The 16,391-nt window shown below is 35.1% G+C and overlaps 2 protein-coding genes and 1 long non-coding RNA gene across 8 annotated transcripts; 1 reads left to right on the top strand and 2 right to left on the bottom strand.

The window, feature by feature from the left end:
• Window positions 1–824: 824 nt before the first annotated feature.
• LOC105172545 (Zinc finger (CCCH-type) family protein) lies at window positions 825–3,989 on the bottom strand. 3 transcript variants are annotated; one of them, XM_011094038.3, is made up of 3 exons: window positions 3,678–3,989; window positions 2,401–3,568; window positions 825–1,319 (listed from the first exon to the last, which is right to left on the bottom strand). In XM_011094038.3, exons 2-3 carry the CDS (start codon window positions 3,182–3,184, stop codon window positions 1,018–1,020), a joined length of 1,086 nt encoding a protein of 361 aa, XP_011092340.1. In that variant the 5' UTR covers window positions 3,185–3,568; window positions 3,678–3,989; the 3' UTR covers window positions 825–1,017. The 3 variants fall into 3 exon arrangements, with proteins under 3 accessions (XP_011092340.1, XP_011092348.1, XP_011092357.1); XM_011094046.3 differs by having other exon boundaries at window positions 2,401–3,523; XM_011094055.3 differs by having other exon boundaries at window positions 825–1,295; window positions 2,401–3,983.
• Window positions 3,990–5,081: 1,092 nt separating this feature from the next.
• Window positions 5,082–13,630, top strand: LOC105172539 (uncharacterized). Of its 4 annotated transcripts, none has more exons than XR_848664.3 (7): window positions 5,082–5,337; window positions 5,718–5,848; window positions 6,022–6,097; window positions 9,728–10,273; window positions 12,175–12,257; window positions 13,084–13,298; window positions 13,492–13,630. It is a non-coding gene; the product is annotated as an uncharacterized LOC105172539 (long non-coding RNA). The 4 variants fall into 4 exon arrangements; XR_016064960.1 differs by having other exon boundaries at window positions 9,728–10,804; XR_016064958.1 differs by having other exon boundaries at window positions 9,728–12,257.
• Window positions 12,619–15,796, bottom strand: ROPGEF3 (RHO guanyl-nucleotide exchange factor 3). Its single transcript, XM_011094002.3, has 8 exons — window positions 15,443–15,796; window positions 14,678–15,042; window positions 14,338–14,454; window positions 14,086–14,240; window positions 13,918–13,992; window positions 13,524–13,829; window positions 13,018–13,362; window positions 12,619–12,908 (listed from the first exon to the last, which is right to left on the bottom strand). Exons 2-8 carry the CDS (start codon window positions 14,979–14,981, stop codon window positions 12,789–12,791), a joined length of 1,422 nt encoding a protein of 473 aa, XP_011092304.1. The 5' UTR covers window positions 14,982–15,042; window positions 15,443–15,796; the 3' UTR covers window positions 12,619–12,788.
• Between the last annotated feature and the right edge of the window lie 595 nt (window positions 15,797–16,391).

The raw sequence follows: 16,391 nt of genomic DNA, 5'->3' as shown, positions 1-16,391 counted from the left end.
AATAATTATTAACAATTCTAGTTGAAAATATAATTATATACTAATGATTCAATAATAGAAATATTAATATAATTATGAATTTAATATTTTTTAGTAACTAATAAATTTTATATCACATCTAAAAATATATTTTTAGAGGTGGGTTGCACGTGATACTTTCTAGTATATATATATATATATATATATATATATATATATATGTGCGTCATGAACAGAAACAATGAATCCCATTTCTTTAAATTGGAGAATTCATGAATACCACTGGGAACAAATATGGGGCTGAACCAAAGCTTGGGCCTTACAGTATAAAGAGGAGGCTAATATCAGCTATGAAAGACGGACAAACAGTTGTGAAGGAGAAAACACAGGAGAAATGTTGGCAAAATAATCTTAGATCTTACCCAAACAATATAGACTGGCTTGATCAAGAAAACCATCATTGATAGCAAGTGAACAAAGCGCCTGAGGAAAACTAACTCGTTTGGAGGATGAGGAAGACCTGCAAAGAACAATGCAACAATTGCGTGCATGCATTCAAAGTCTTAATCAGATGAGGAAGACCTGCAAAGAACAATGCAACAATTGCGTGCATGCATTCAAAGTCTTAATCTATGTACCATGTTCAGGAAACTCACAACAGAAAGCACAAGAAAAGGCCCTTTTCCCAACCCTACCAGGAACAACTCGTACATAAATGGACTGATTTCTTGGAGTTGCCTCAACAAACATACATGTCCATAAAATAGCTTTCTTACATGGTCTGATAATGTTGTAAGCAGGGAAATTGTACATGATAATCCATTACCTGGCAAACAAACCTTCCATCCATGAACAACAGACATCGAATAGAAAGGATTTATATTTTTACAGAGCAACATTCTGATACAACAACAAAAATGGGCAACACTAGGCTGCATGCACCCCATCTTCTACAACTGAAACATTCTTATTCTATGATAAAAACATCGTTTGTTAGGAAAGCCACTTGCAGGGTTTATCTCAACATTAGTAGAAAGCCTACTCAAGGTCGTCGATCCAGTCGCCATATATCTTGCTAATTTTATCTGGGCCCTTCCATTTCTGAGTAGATCTCTGTCCCGTCTTCTGTATCACATTGGACAACCTCTGGGAGGGAACTCCAATATGATGATAACCATCAGAGTGAGGAACAGATGTGGCAGAAGCAACAATGATGTCGACCGAAGTTTTAGCAGGTGGTACCCCTTGTTTGGCATCAGGAGTAGAAGAATCTTTAACTTCTGAGTCCATTGGTCCTCCGCCATAACGGTGCAGTTCTGGTTTTCCGGGAAGATATTGAGCTTATCATAAACATAGAAACTCAACTCGTAGAATCCCATAAATCAAAAGAAAAGAAAAAAGATAAAAACAAACAAGCACGTGGCACAATTACATAAACTATTTTAGACGTAGAATTCTGTCAATGTATAGTAGCATATCAAGAATTTGTATAAACTATAAAGTAGAAGTGCAATAAGCTTTCTTACAACTTAATTAAAGCAAACGATTTTCAAAACAAGAAGCACGTAAGAGGAATAAGCTTCCCACCAAATCATATAAGTTGCACATTTTTGCTTTTGGGCACTTTTCTTTAATTTCTGCCTGTACCAATTTTTAAGAGCAAGCTACAAGAGGTACAATCTATATTCCTATCAGAACAAATATGTTCAACTTAAGCAACGAGTAAGCTTACAAAGATGGTCCAGACCATCTCAGAACTTGGAAGAGCTAATAAGCTATTAATATTCTTCTTATCCATGGCATATATGTATTAAGCCCCAAGCAAATCAGACAAAAAAGGGAAATCAGATACACTGAGCTACACGGGCCAAAAACTTATCACATAAGGAAAAGAACTACTATTGTGCAGCAAGGTTAAATCCAAAGATGGTATTTGCATTATATGGTCAAAATAAATGATAATGACCATAATAAATATATCTCATGTGTTCTGTTAAAGAATCCACTGGAAAGCATGTTCATCAGGTTATACAACCTAGCTACAGAAAATATTTTGTGGATTTTCTAACAAAATTGGCAGACATCATTACTGTGTTCAGCATCCTTCTTTGCTTTTGCCACAATTATCAAGTGTAGGAGAAAGCTGTCTGGATCTGGAGATTTTTACTTTGGTAGTCAAGATGGTTCTCAAAATGATTATAGAAGTGGAAGTAATATTTTCCCTCAGGCGAGTTCTTCAACAAAACCAACCACTGGGTGAGAAAACCTCATGCACTCTAATAAAAGCATAGGACTCACCCAAAAATAGGACATGAAATGCTTTCACTTTTTGACTGAAAATGGGTAAGAAAAATCTTATGCAGCTAAATGCATCAGAAATAACTTCAAAACCCAACTCGCACAATTGGATAGACATTATACCTGCAGCTCCATGAGCAAAATGACACTTGCTGCCAAAGGGACAATACCCAGTGAGCTCCCACTTGTTACAAATCCTTGTTTTCCAATTTGAAGGCTTCAAGGCTGATGAACTTCCATTGCTCCCATATCCGCCACCACTGCCAGGGCCCAAACTTATTGCTACACTTTCTCGGGCTTTTGACTGCTCGTCGTGAAGGAAAGTGCAATTCTCCCCATATGGGCAGCCTTCATCAGTATAGAACTTTTTGCAGTGGCGCCCTTTGTAAGACCTCTGTGTGTCGTCACTGACCCCCAAAATTGGTATCTGAAATTCCTCCCTCGGTTCAGACGATACTGCTCGTTCTTCCTCATGTGCAGCCACAATTTCTTGCCAATTAGGGGGTGGTTTTCTAAGCTCCTCAATGCTGTGTGCAAAATTACAGTTGGTGATATATGGACAAGTTCCGGCCCGGAATTTGCAACATAATTTGGTCTTGTAGAACATCTTTCCAATCGCCTTCGACCGATTAGAAGCCGCCAAATCCCCCGACTGGGAATTTCTAGATCTTTTATTAGGCGGCTCACTTCCCGATCGCGATTGGGATACCCTCCCATCATAATTTGAATTCGAATTGTTGTCAAAAGAAGCTTCCGCATTCCACATCCCATAGTCATCCTCGGTCGCCCAAACCGCCTGATCGGCATAACCAGCACCCCAGCTTTCATTCACAGCATTTCCAGAATTCCCAGAAAGAACTTGCACCACATTTCCACTAGAAAACCCATTTTCCCGACGATAGTCCATTTTCCAGTAAAAAGCCCCAGTAATCAAAATTATTCCCAAACAAAGAAAACCCTAGAAGGGGAATATTGAAGCCCAAAACCTAGTCCTCTATTGAAGAAAAGAAGAGTATATTTAATTATGGTGAAACCTCCAAGAAACCTCCAACCCTTTTATTCCCTTCAGAGGCACTTGTGGTGTATGGAAAAGCCAAAAGAAGGGCAAACCTTAGCTAAGAAGTACAATAAATGCGAATACTACAAATTCATACTATAACTTACTCCAGATAATCCAATCTTTCTCAGCTGTAAATTTCATACACAAGAACCAAACAAAATCACGAAGCTGCTTCCACATATTACCCTACATCAACATAATCAAACTACAGCTCAACCGCTGACTCCACCTCTGAGAAAAGAAGGCCATAAAAATCCAATTTTTGCCAAGCAACAAAGCAAACAACAAGAGGGCTACAGCACAGAACCAAGATAAGAAGCTGAGAAGTAAGATTACTCACCAAAATCCAAAGAGGGTTTTCAGATCTCAAAGTTTGAAGCTCCTACTTCCAAGAAAATGCTTGCTATATTTCAGACAGCAGATAATACAGCCTTTTCAAATTAATTCTACCAAAAAAAGGAAAAAAAAATAGTGATTATGGTAAAGACAGGTGCTTTATTTGATGAAACTTGCAGTCAGCTCAACTCTGATAGAGCGTTATCTTTAATGCTCATCCGTCATCGATAACACATATATATGTGTGTATGTATACTGAGAATACTTTGTATTCGTAGAGACTTTTGTATACACCCTTTTGGCTGCAAGGATAGTCCAGACGTCCAAGGAAAATTGTAAAATATTCTTTGCCCCCTTCAATTATACCTTTTATCACAAATTTTACATCTATCCGTCACAATTTTATAAAATTTACAATTTGCCTTTTATAATTAATTTTTATCAAAAAAATATTATATGTAGTACACGTGTAATATTTAAAAATTATGTGATTTTATAGTTTCCCACTATGCACAACATGAAATATTTTTCTAGTAGAAAAATCAACAAAAAATGATCACATACGACAAAGTACAAATTTATCAAATTTGAGATGGTAAGTTGAGATAAAAAAAAAAAATAATGACAAAAATATAAGAATGAGCATAGTTCAAACGACATAATGTAATTTACCCTTTTATTCCACCACCCTCCCTTTCATAATCTTTATACTTTTTATCCGACAAGTTACGATTAAGGTAGGTTGAACATTCGACTTAAATATTATCAAATAATGTGGTTCTTTTTTATTACTTGGCGAATTTTGATAATATCAAAGTGTTTCTTAAGTTGTTTAGGCCTCGTTTACTTTTTATTATTAGGTTGAATAAGCAGTTCAATATACATAAGTAAGGTGTTTTATTCTGTTGCATGGGTATACTTATTTTTTTTAAATTACATAAGAAAGATTAATAAATTTTACAGATCAGAAAATCTCATTGGTGGATTTTAAATACCTCCTCAAAAGAGTCCAACATAATTGTTGGTGAGTAAATAAGTTTCAGAATTGGGTAATAATGAAGCAGTAATTTCACTCAAGTCCCTTAAAAAACTTTGATTTACATGTTTTGCCTACTAACTTTATTAAGAATTCCAAAAGTACAAAAATTAATTTTATCAAACTCATCCCTTATGTGTTATTCAGAATACGTACATAATTTTGTATTAGTTTTTATCTTTGAGGTTTTAACTGTTTGGAATGTAGGGACTATGTATTTTAAATTGGGAAATAAGGCTAAATTGTCAAAATAAGGGGGAGAATTCGTAATTAATATTATCTCCGAGGACGAACTAGCAAATCACCACGCTCTATGCTCTCATATCCGTTGGAATTGAATTTGAACCGTTCCTGAGATGTTTGACGCTTTCCTGTGACGGATAAAAGGCAATAAATCCTACAGAGATCATCAACATCTGATTTCAATGACCTTTCATTATTAGTTGCTGATTAGCTGTAGATTCCCCTGAAATAACTGCAATTAAATTCATGGTTTTGTGTATATATACATCCTGCCTAGTATACCAGTGCAAATCCTAAATTTCTTCTCGTCTATTGCAGTTGAAGTTTCGTTTGTCTTTTTTGTTTTCTCAGTCGGAAAACGATTTCTTCGCCAGACTTCGAACAGGTGATTTTCCTTTAATGTTTCTTATTTTGATATACTATGTTACACTGGGATTTGTTGTTTCACTTTTGTGTGTTTGTTCGTACAATTTTTACGGAAGAGAAACTGAATTTCTTGATCTCTTTTATTTTGTTTTCTATTAGTTTTTTGGAGCCTGTATTTGTATCGGACTGCTCCTTTCTTGAAGGTTTCTTTTTTGTGTTTTGACACACAGCATTATTTGATCTGTGGGTTTAAAAACTGTGAACAGGTCTAATTTTTTATTTCCAAATATATACATGATTTAATCTCTATTCTTTTTGTGGACGATGAGTGGATTTCTTTCAAGGTTTATGTAACTTATTAAACGAGAAGTTGTTCATGTAAATTGACATTGGTTGTAGCAATCTGTGCTTGCGATCATAGGAGTGAATCATTGCAAGACTTGATGGAGCAGTCATAGCCTTCATCCTTCAAGTCATCTGATGCTTGCTAAGATTATTTGGGTGTCGGTTTTCATGAGTTTCCCACTTCGGTATGTGCTGACAAAATTTCAAGTACCTTGTAATCTTTTGTAGAGCATCTCGTTTGTGATTTTCTACCATGCATTTCATATCCATCTCCCCCAGTTTTCTTCACATTTCTCAATCTTCGTAGGTATCACTTAACATCACCAACTAATTCACAGGTTAGTTGTTTATGATGCAGGTATATGAGTTTATAACATAATAAAGACCAGCCTCTTTCTTCAAGCACGAGGAATTGTATTCAGCACAGGACATCTGTGAGTAAGCAAGTGATATATATTATAAGCTTATAAGCACTTACAAGCTAAATGTTGTAAAATCTCCATTTATGTTCTCCAACCTGTGGAATGTTATGCTATTTTTTAAATTGTGGTGAAAGTTTTCTGGTAGACCTAATTGCTTGTTTTGTGGTTGAGATTGGTGCATGTTATGTCTAGTGAAGGTGATTAATTTACAGTCAAAGTATTTGATGTACTTTTGATGCTTATGCAATTATATGTGATTTAAGTGAGAGTGAACTGGACGTTTGCTTCCCCTTCTTGCATCAAGCAATTCTGTTGGAGGTTCAAGAACTTACCGCTGTTCCCAAATGAGTAACATGTTAGATCATGGCGGATCTCTTGAGTAAAAGTTACAGTGTTGGGTAAAATTTAGATTAGTAAATAATAGAAGTCTGTGATTGCAGATCAAATAGTGTTGGTTAAGTGTTCCACACCAAAGAAATTACATGACAATTACTTTATATTATTTGTATAAGTTGCTTTGTTTACTCCGAAAGTGTCACAAACTGTAGTAGAAAGGTTGTATCGGTCTTGTTTGTGAAGATTGAGAATGTCTATAAGCATGGGAAAGGAAAGCAAGACTTTGAGTATTGCTTGGAACCATGTTTATTAGCATAGCTCTTGATCTCTTGTTGGAGAACATTGAGAATATCTATTAGCATGGGAGAAGAAAGCAAGAACCTTGAGTATTGCCTCAAACCATGTTCAATAGGTTTAATATCTATGACTTCATTTTACTATAACATGTTCCAAATCCATAAGTTAGTTATGTAACTTAACATGTAAAGGATCATAATGTTTACAAAGTTTTATTTCATTTATGAGCTTGATGCTAACTGCAACATAATCCAAGCATGATCTCCTTAGATTTTTAGTTTATAATATATCAAAATGAAACTTCAATATATATCAACATTTTCAAAGCCAAACCTGATTGGCCGGTTCATGGGGCTAAACAACGATATCAAGCAGCCAATATGTTAGAGTCTGGAGATGATTATCTTTTGAACTCATGGCCTCCAACCAAAACCTGAAAATAATAAAAAAAGCTGAGCTAATGGCGCCAGTTCTAAATTAGGCTCCTTATTTATTCTCGCCCAACTTGGATGGATGATGAATTGAGAGCGTACAGAAAATAAGGGGCTGGAATTAGCTTTGATCGCTTGAAGAACTGATGCTCCAGAGCACACATTAGCTCTCTCAATATGACATACTAAATGGAAGTAAGTGCTCTTGCACAGATAAGGGAATAAAGAAGAAAAGAGGGGAAAAGGGAAGGAAAAAGCACAATTCGTTGAACTGGAAGTTCAAAATTGGCATACAGAGAAACCATGAAACTTGCAGAGTTTTTCATTGAGATTTCTCTGTTTTCCTTCTTTTTACTTTTCTTTGGTCATTAGTTTATAGTTTCTATTGAGAGCGATCTAAATTATGTGCGCATGAAATGGAATACCACAGATAGTAAGTCGGTCTAGTGATGCAGTGAACCAATTAGGCGTGCTATTTGATTAGCGGTCCATTTTAACATAAATCAATGTCTTTGCCGAATAGAAAGTAGAGTTACTGCCAATTATTTTATAGTTTCTATTGAGAGTGATCTAAATAAAGTTATTAAAGAGTTGGTTCAGATATGTTATTTCGCGAGAGAGTTACAGGCTTAAATTATGAGCTCATGAATAGAACATCTAGAAAAAGTGGGTTGGACTAGGTAAGCAGTGAACCAATTAGATGTGCGATTTGATTAGCGGTCCATTTTAACATAAACCAATATCTCTGCTGATTAGAAAGGTATAATCATTTTTTACCTTGAGAGAGCTCTTAGTGCTTTAAGAGTTTAACTTGCTTAGCATTGTCTTTGTTAGTGCAATCTCACTTTCAAAAACCTCAAACAATCTTCACTTGTACGTAATCAATTTAACACTATTTGGAAACAACTCTTATGATCTAAAATGAAATGTTCTCGGTTGTATCTCTCTCTCTCTCTATATATATATATATCTATATGTGTGTGTATAAATAGGTTAAATAGTATTACACATAAGACATCAATAAGAGACACTAATACAATTACATCCCCTCTTTATAGGCTAACTTGGATTTGTTCCACATATCCTATATTTACTTCTGTGAAGAAGAAATCAAATAATAATGGGATTCTTATTTGTGGGAGTGGTATTACAAGAGTGTGGCTAGATTCGTGATTGATACACTGATTTTGAAGAAAAGATGGTTTTCTTCTGTTTTAATAGGAAGAAAGATCTTTGGGGCTTACTCAAAGTGGAACTAGAAATTTAAATAGGCCATATATGTTTATGTACATCTGGATCATGTCAAATTTATTAAATTTTAGAGTCAATATAGAAAACAAAAGTTTATTCCTTAGATATTGAAAATGAAATTTGTAGGACAAGATTTAAGTCAAGCATGACATTAAATATTTTTTGGAAAGATTTTCTATAGGAATCAGTCTAAATGTTTGGTTCTATGAGGGAAACAAAAACTAAAAGGCAAACAGGTTCAGTTATTAAAGAGAAAATTATAACTTCATCCCAAGTTCAATGCTCCTTTCTTTTTCTGGACGTTTAAACTAATACCCCATTTGTTAAAATGAATCTTTTTCTTGAAACCCGTCAGCTATTAAAGTAATGATGTCATCTACTCTTGATGGGCCATAATGTAATAAGATACAAAATTTTCACTTTTTCAGTTCGTATCTAGAATGCCGTTTAGCATCAAGCTAGATGGAGGAAGTACATGATATTAATTAAGATCTGAAAATGTGTAAAAAAAAAAAAAAAGAAGAAACAAAAAACTTACTATGAGGACATATCAATAGTTAATGGATGTTGGAAAATAATCCTACATCTATTGACTCTTTATTTGCATATAGATCTTGAAATGTAGGAAAGAGGTTAAGAAATGCTTCAAGTTTATCATGAGGAACCCTAGAGCATGTTACATTTGTGCCAAATATCTTTACACATTAATGTGAAAATGGGACATGTCTACATTACTAAACTCTCTTGAAGAAGATTATTAATAAATTGATATCTAGCGAACTTTACTCTTTGTCATTCGTTTTCTTCAAATAGATGGAGCAACTTTTATGAATAATAAAATTAAGCTATGTCATGTATGACTTCTTTGCCAAACACGTGGCTAGAAGGAATTGACTTCCAACTACTCTATTTTCTTTACTTTATCTAGATTTTAGCCGACTTTGGGAGGTTTTGCCTAAGAAATCCGTCTTGATCTATCTAGTTCGCTTGTGAAGGAGGACTCAAGTTCTTGAATATTTGGAATCAATTGATGCTTCATGTCACATTGACTAAATTTTTACTTGGCTTTCAAATTTGTTGTGAATAGTAGCATGAGTATTAATATCATGTAAACATATCAACTCTTGAATCTTTTTAGTTAATTCTTTTTCCTGTCTCTAACATGTCAAGAAGCTTGAAGGTAGTTACATGAGCTGTAGTAGTTTCTTTCTCAGTTTCACTAATCTGTTTTTCAAGTTAATTAGGAGTTATTATCATATTTTGCTTGCTTTCCTAATTCACATCTTGTTATTGGGATTTCTTCTTCTTGTTGGTGGAAATGTTGCAGGTGGAAATTACTACAGAACAGTTCATGCACCAAAATGAAACCCCATAGTAAAGGAGCTAATGCCAGAATTGGAGGAAACAGTAAAAGATGTTTCTCTTAAATCCAATTTCATTTGGAAGTTTTAATAGAAGAAATCAAGCCGTTGGAACATTGAATAAGACCCCTTTCATCCTACCACCCGTAACACAATGCACTTCGTAAAAGGTCTTAAAAGTAAATCTTTCTAGAGCACTTATTCTGGAGATTCAACAGTTTGGTGAAGATCTTCTCTTGATTAAATTAAAGGCACTGCTAGAAAGTGATTGCTACTAGGAACTTTATAAAGATATGGGAGCACTTGAAAGTGGATAGAGAAGCAATAGAAAGAGTTTCTCCTACAATTTAAATTTGCAAAAAGATTAAAAAGGAGTGAAGGAATGTGATTCTGACACTATACAGAACCAATGTTGTATCAGGATTTTCTTCCTGGCCTTGTTTGACTCTTGCAGGTGCTTGTTGTCTCTCTTGTTTTCCATCTATTCTTCGTGAGAGAGAAGGTGTTTTGAGGTAACATAGATAAACAATTGTGGTTTTAGTGAATAATAACATTTACTTTCCCTTTTATTACAAATGAAATTGTATTACAACAACTGGAGTGGCTTTTACTCTTTGGTAACTTTATATCTGTTGTTATCCCATTATTTTTCTCTGTGTGGGAACTGAAGTCAGGTATTCAACATATGTTGTGCATAAGACATGGTGAAACGACTTTTCATAGTTCTAGGGTATTAGATTTCCTGATAATTGATGGCAAACGCAATAGTTAAGTCTGGGTTGCGAATTTACACATAATGAGAGGGGTGATGAATGGGAGTTGAGAAGGTCAAATGTTCAAGTTGTTTGGGTGATGTATCTTCTGGTTTGGAATATATAGGTAAATAAGAAAGTTTGATATGAGTGCTTCCATTTTCTTCTCAATGCTTAAAAATAGGTTTCATCTTTTGTGATTGCAGGTGCTGTACACAATTTAGTCCTATGCTCTCTAATTTGCAATGACCTGAACTAGTTTAAAGGTTTCAATTGAAAAATATTAGATAGGTAATTATCTAAGGAAATTACAGACATTTGGTTAAGATTATTCTGTGGTAGACTTGGATGATATCCTCATGTTTTCTAAGGCCAATGAATGGATTTCCTTGTTTGATTGGAATGACAATGCCAGCTTCAATTCAGAGTCCCTTTCTATTCTCCAACTTCATCATTGTTAGATAGAACTCATTAAATAGTAGACATAACTATTTTGTTGTGAGTTGACCAATGAAAGTATCAAATCAGTGTACATATCATCTTTTTGGATAGCTATAGTGGTTCACTCTTCTCATTATATCAATATTATTATTCTTTGCCAGGTTAACCAAACCATCTTGACTTCGTCAAATGTATCACCTCTCTGTATGTATGTTTTGTCACCTTTATGGGCTTGACTGTTACATCAAAGGTTGCCTATAATGTGCTTTTATCATGGCTCGACCAAGGATTAGGTATCAGTTATGAGAGCACAGGTAGATTTAGGAAAAGAGAAATTGAGTTTTTTGTAATGTCCATTGTTGTGCAGTTGTATACAATGAAGATGAGGCTCAAACTGATGTTTTCCTGTCTCCCCTTGAAGCAGTCCATTTAGTTCACAAGTTGAGAAACAGATGAAGGACTTTAAAGGCAGAATCAGTGAAGGATTGTTTTAAAACCTGGATAAGGGAAATAAGAAAGTGCAATCCTTAAAGATGGGAAGCGACAACATCAATGTCTTTGGAGAACCAACAAGTTAATGAAGTAAATAACTGTGATGGTTTGAAAGCATTGTTTGTTCTAGAAACGAGGAAACATGTCGTAAACGATAAAATTGCAGTTGTGGAGAGGGTTTATCATACCTGGCAATTCAAATGATATAATGACAAATCTATATATTGCAAATGGAGGCAATATATCAACCAGAGATTCGAGACCTGGAGCTGTTGCTCTATGCATATGTGGCTTGAGTGTTTCAGTGCCTTGTTGGTTAATGATATTTGGTACTTGCTTATTGTTTAATTTTGAGGACCTTAATTTGTTTAGCTAATATCTACTTTTTGTTATTCCTTTCAAATTGCTTGGGAATAATTAAGTATTGTGTCCAAACATGTTGGATTTTCCTATATGCTACAGAAATTGCCGCAAAATCCTTAAATTAGGTAAACTGGGCTTTTTACAAAGCCACACGTATATTTTACAAGAAAAATGTATTGTTCAATCGGACTAGTATTGGTGTGAGGAGATTAGCTAGAAGCCACTCTAAGTACAAAACTAGCATAGCTTCATTATGTAGTGAGCTATTCATTTTTCACATGACCTGTTTATTTAGGAGTGTCTTATCTCAATGTATATGCCTGCCTGGTTAACCCTCCTAATAAGTTCTTTCTCTGTATTTTCAGCCAGCAACTCATGGGATACTTGTCATTCACCTTGTGCATTCATAGGGGATATTGAACTTTTCACTGATATACATTGTTTGGAGGTAGGGAATAGTGTTACATGTGTATACTATGGTCTAGAAATGACTTTGGCCAATAATGACAGCAGCTGGTGTTTGTGTGAGCTACATTGAAACTTGAGGCAGTTACTTTATCTCTGCTTTGATATTTTGGAGATATTGCTGTATAATATTTTTGTAATATTTGTAAAGCATAAATTCTTAAGTCATTAAAGAGAATATTATCTATACTAGCAATTGCTATCCATATGTTTCTTTTAAAAGAATTTCATGCAGCTGCTAGGATAGGTAATATTGCCATCCCAAGCAACTGCACTGTAGACAGTAAAATTCAAGTGTATGATTTCCATATCATAAACTTAATAGAAATATTGGAGAACTGTCCTTGTATAAAAGAGTGAAGAATGATTTAAAAGATAAACAGTTGGATGAATTTGATGATATTACATTGATAAATATAGCCCTCCATCCCAAAAAAATTCTGTCTATGAAGGACTTCTATCTGCCATACTAGAACAAATAACTGGACTTAAAACTTTTGTTGCTTTAGAGAACCTACTCCTGATTTTTCATGGTTTTATCTACAAAAAGTACATCCTCAATCCAAGCAACAATATTAAATGCTAAACTTTCCAATACTCTGGAATAGCTCTCCAGCACTGCCTGTCCTACATCCTGCAAAGAATAATGAAGAGTGAATTAACATGTGGTGAACATTTGATTCATTATGACTAAATCCTGCATATGTACTTCTATTTGCTTGTAACTTAGATGGAGAACTTGCCTTATTGTATTGGATTTTGCTTGTATCCAATGTAGTTTGTGAAAGTTCAGGATATCTTTGCTTCAGGCAGAACAACAAAGTTTCTGCTCTTTCTGCTAAGACATGATTCTTGTCAGTCCTGTCAACATCAGACATGAGATCTTTAACCATGTCCCATGAGGATTTTGAGTGAGTCATGCACATTTTTCGGCGCCATGTGTACATTGAGGCTTCAACCTTGTCAGCGAGCTCAAGGGCTTCATGCTCTGAGCTTATGTTGAGAGAGTCAAGAAGATAATCAGGTGAAAATTTTTCTGCATTATACATGTAGCGGTAGATTGTCTCTCCCACACTTGCTTTTCCACTCTGTTGTCACAAGAAATGAAAACAGATTCTTACACCAGGGAACCAGAAATAAATTACAAGTTACTCATTTCTTTTCCTATTTTACTTGAGTATTACACATTTTCATTTTTATTACTATTGTTTGTAAAGGACTGATGAGGAAGCAGCTAAACCACTACTACCTTAGGAAGGGAAGCCATATATGATTCTGGGATCTGCATTTCAGCAAGAATGGCACTATTTATGGCCATCGCAGCCTTGTGAATTTGGTAAGCACAGTCGCGCTTTTGCTGCAAATGTTTCTTAGATTTCTCAGAGAGGCCATCTGGGGAGACACAAGGAACCGGCAACCACCATTTTTCCTCTTTGCGCTGAGGCTGTGGCTGAACGACAATCCTTCTGAATGACCCCGAACGAGTCGAATTCCCCGACATGCTCCCTTGTTCTGCATACCAAAACTCAGTCACCTGAAAGCTGTCCAGGATATCCTGTTGCCATAAAATCCAGTCATCATCTTGATGTTCACCTCTGGCAAAAAGAAAGAGAAAGATTTATGATAGGCTTTGGAGTAAATACCAGGAGCATGGCATCAAGTTTTCTCAAGGCAGGAAGGTTTATGTAAATATCTGATCTCGGTCTACTTGTCATCACCTGCAAGTGGGTTTCGCTAAACCTTGTTAAAATCATGAAAAAATGGCAAAAAACAGTCAAATCTTAGAAACCAAAACTTGGAAAAGTCTTCACCTCTAAAGTAGTCCCATCTTTTAAAGTCTGCAGTGTGGGACTGAATTCCACTATATAATCACATACAGATAGAAGGCAGTTCATTTCTCTTTTCCACATCAATTTCTTTTCAGGATGCAGGGGCTCCAATCTCTGGTGTTGACCAAATACAGAAGCTGCATTGCATAAAAAAACAATGAAATCAAGAATTCAAGGAAGCAAAAAATCTTGAAAAATGCAAAAAGAAGAGGTGTTGGAGATTTTAAATAATACCATAGAGGTTTGTTATGGCATTTGAGATTGTAACAGCAGTGCAGACTCCTTTCCCACTGCCAGACATGTCCTCCCCCAACAACAGCTTTGAAAATCTCTCCTTCATCAATTCCAGTTCTGTAATATTTTTTCAACACTTCACAGTTCAGCATTATTGTACAATTACATTTGCTATTTAGTTAAAACACACAGGAAAACTACATCTGGACTTGAATTCGAAAACACAGTAAATTGTTTACACTAGTACACGAATTCTTGAGACAGAAGAAAAGAGGCTGATGCAAGAAACCAAAGTAAAATTTTAGTTGAATACAAGCAAATAACTACAAAGAAACCTCACCTAAATCCATTACTTCTTCATCCATTCCATGCTTGTGCTGCCTCATGCCTAATCTTGAAAGGGCTGCACGAGCTGGCGACTTGAGGCCCCGCCAACTTGGAGAGGCTATCTCAGAAAAGCTATCTGTGTGCTCTGAGAAAGCTGAGGCCTCAGAATTAGTCCTACAGTAGGCAAAAGAGTCGGCACTCAGAATTGAACAGCTCGTCGTGTCTGTGAGTGATTGATCAGTTTGATCCACAGAAGAAGGAGAAGGCTGATATCCCAGTTCATAATTCTCATCAGAAGTTGATGTGCTACTGTCCATTTCCGAATTCTGATCCTTACAATGCTGCTTCTGGGCTAATGTTGTGTTTTTCTCAAAATTCCTGCAGGCCAAATTTGAACAAGACTTGTCAAGAATTCAATTATTATACACAGATTCAAGAATCTGGAACAAATTCTCAGACAGGAAAAAGGTTGCAGACTGAATATTTGAATGCAAAACTACCCGGGAACTAGTTCAAACTGGGGAGTATAAGAGAGGTAAGAAAAAAAAGAACAAAAGCAAATGGTGATGTGTTCTTTTTTTTTTCAAGAAAAAGATGCAAATGTCATTGTTTCATATCAGAAATTTAAATAATTCTGCGGTAGACATGCAGCAAAGTTTCTTGGAAAAGGCAAAGCAAAAAATTGCTGGGGATGAACAAAACTGAAATATTTTGAAAAACAACTAAAGCCGAAAACGGCAGTTAGAAAAGAAAGCAACGGTATGGTTTCTTTACATACCTTTTAATGTTGTCAAGAGTTTGAATTTGAACAGTGGAAACTGAAGGCTACCGTTTGGAACATCTCTTTTCCCATCTCCATCTCCTGCAAACTTTTCCTCCGAAAAGAACAATTCTTTTACCCCTTTCAGAATCTTGAATTAGAAGCCACTGATCAAGAAATTTGGGAATTGCTTGAACCCTTTTGGTGTTTGTGGTGCTGATTTATTTTTTGAATTCTGTAGGAAAGACAAGCATGCAAGAACTTGTATAGGAAGTGGGCTTGGCTGAAAAAGTACTATATTAGTTGGAAATGAGAGAATAATGAAGGTAGTTATAATAATTAGTGTAGTATAATCCAATAATCTCTTGATATATGAATGGGGTGGGGGGTTGTTAGGGATGCTTCCATGAACTCAAGTCTCAAGGGCTGCTAATTATGATGTGATTAAAAAATTTGATTGGGCGATGGAGATAATATATAAAAAGTTTGAACATGTTTGTCCAGTAATTATGAAGTAATAATTTTATTTGGTGGGTGTACATTTAAGTAATATTATGCTTTGATGGATGAAAAAAAAATGGTTGAGAAATGTAGTCTTAAGTAGTAGGCCCAAGATTAGGCTCACTAATAATACATTCAAGAATTTTACGCAAATTTAATATGGTAAAATTCACTTATTATCATTCAAAATTTTATATCAAATAGCTCAAATTCGATCTATTTTGTCCAATCAATTTTTCCTCTTCAAGAGAGTCATTTACATCGTCTAATGCATTACAATTTTTGCCAAAACACATTCATTAGATATTACTAAGCTAAAATACATGAAATGTAAGAGACATGTGAACATCATACAAACAAATAAAAGATCGATTAGCATGAAACTTAGTCTAAAAAAATGGAAACGTTGTGGATAGAGAAAATAATTTATTTTATTAGGGGGCGAATTTTCACCAAATTTAGGTCC

Source organism: Sesamum indicum, linkage group LG1 (assembly GCF_026168435.1).
Source record: "Sesamum indicum cultivar Baizhima isolate 11 linkage group LG1, ASM2616843v1, whole genome shotgun sequence".
In the NCBI taxonomy this organism is placed as follows: domain Eukaryota; kingdom Viridiplantae; phylum Streptophyta; class Magnoliopsida; order Lamiales; family Pedaliaceae; genus Sesamum; species Sesamum indicum.
Note: the sequence above shows the minus strand (reverse complement) of the source record. Positions and strands in the feature narration are given on the sequence as shown.

Bases quoted from the DNA above. Each gene is read 5' to 3' on its own strand.
- ROPGEF3 (XM_011094002.3), bottom strand. From the start codon at position 14,981: ATGGACAGTAGCACATCAACTTCTGATGAGAATTATGAACTGGGATAT. The intron at 14,455-14,677 runs GTGAGGTTTCTT...AAAATATTACAG, and splicing joins TGAAGAAGTAATGGATTTAG to AACTGGAATTGATGAAGGAG. The intron at 14,241-14,337 runs GTATTATTTAAA...TATGCAATGCAG, and splicing joins TGCCATAACAAACCTCTATG to CTTCTGTATTTGGTCAACAC.
- LOC105172545 (XM_011094038.3), bottom strand. From the start codon at position 3,184: ATGGACTATCGTCGGGAAAATGGGTTTTCTAGTGGAAATGTGGTGCAA. The intron at 1,320-2,400 runs GTATAATGTCTA...GTTTATGATAAG, and splicing joins TTTTGCTCATGGAGCTGCAG to CTCAATATCTTCCCGGAAAA.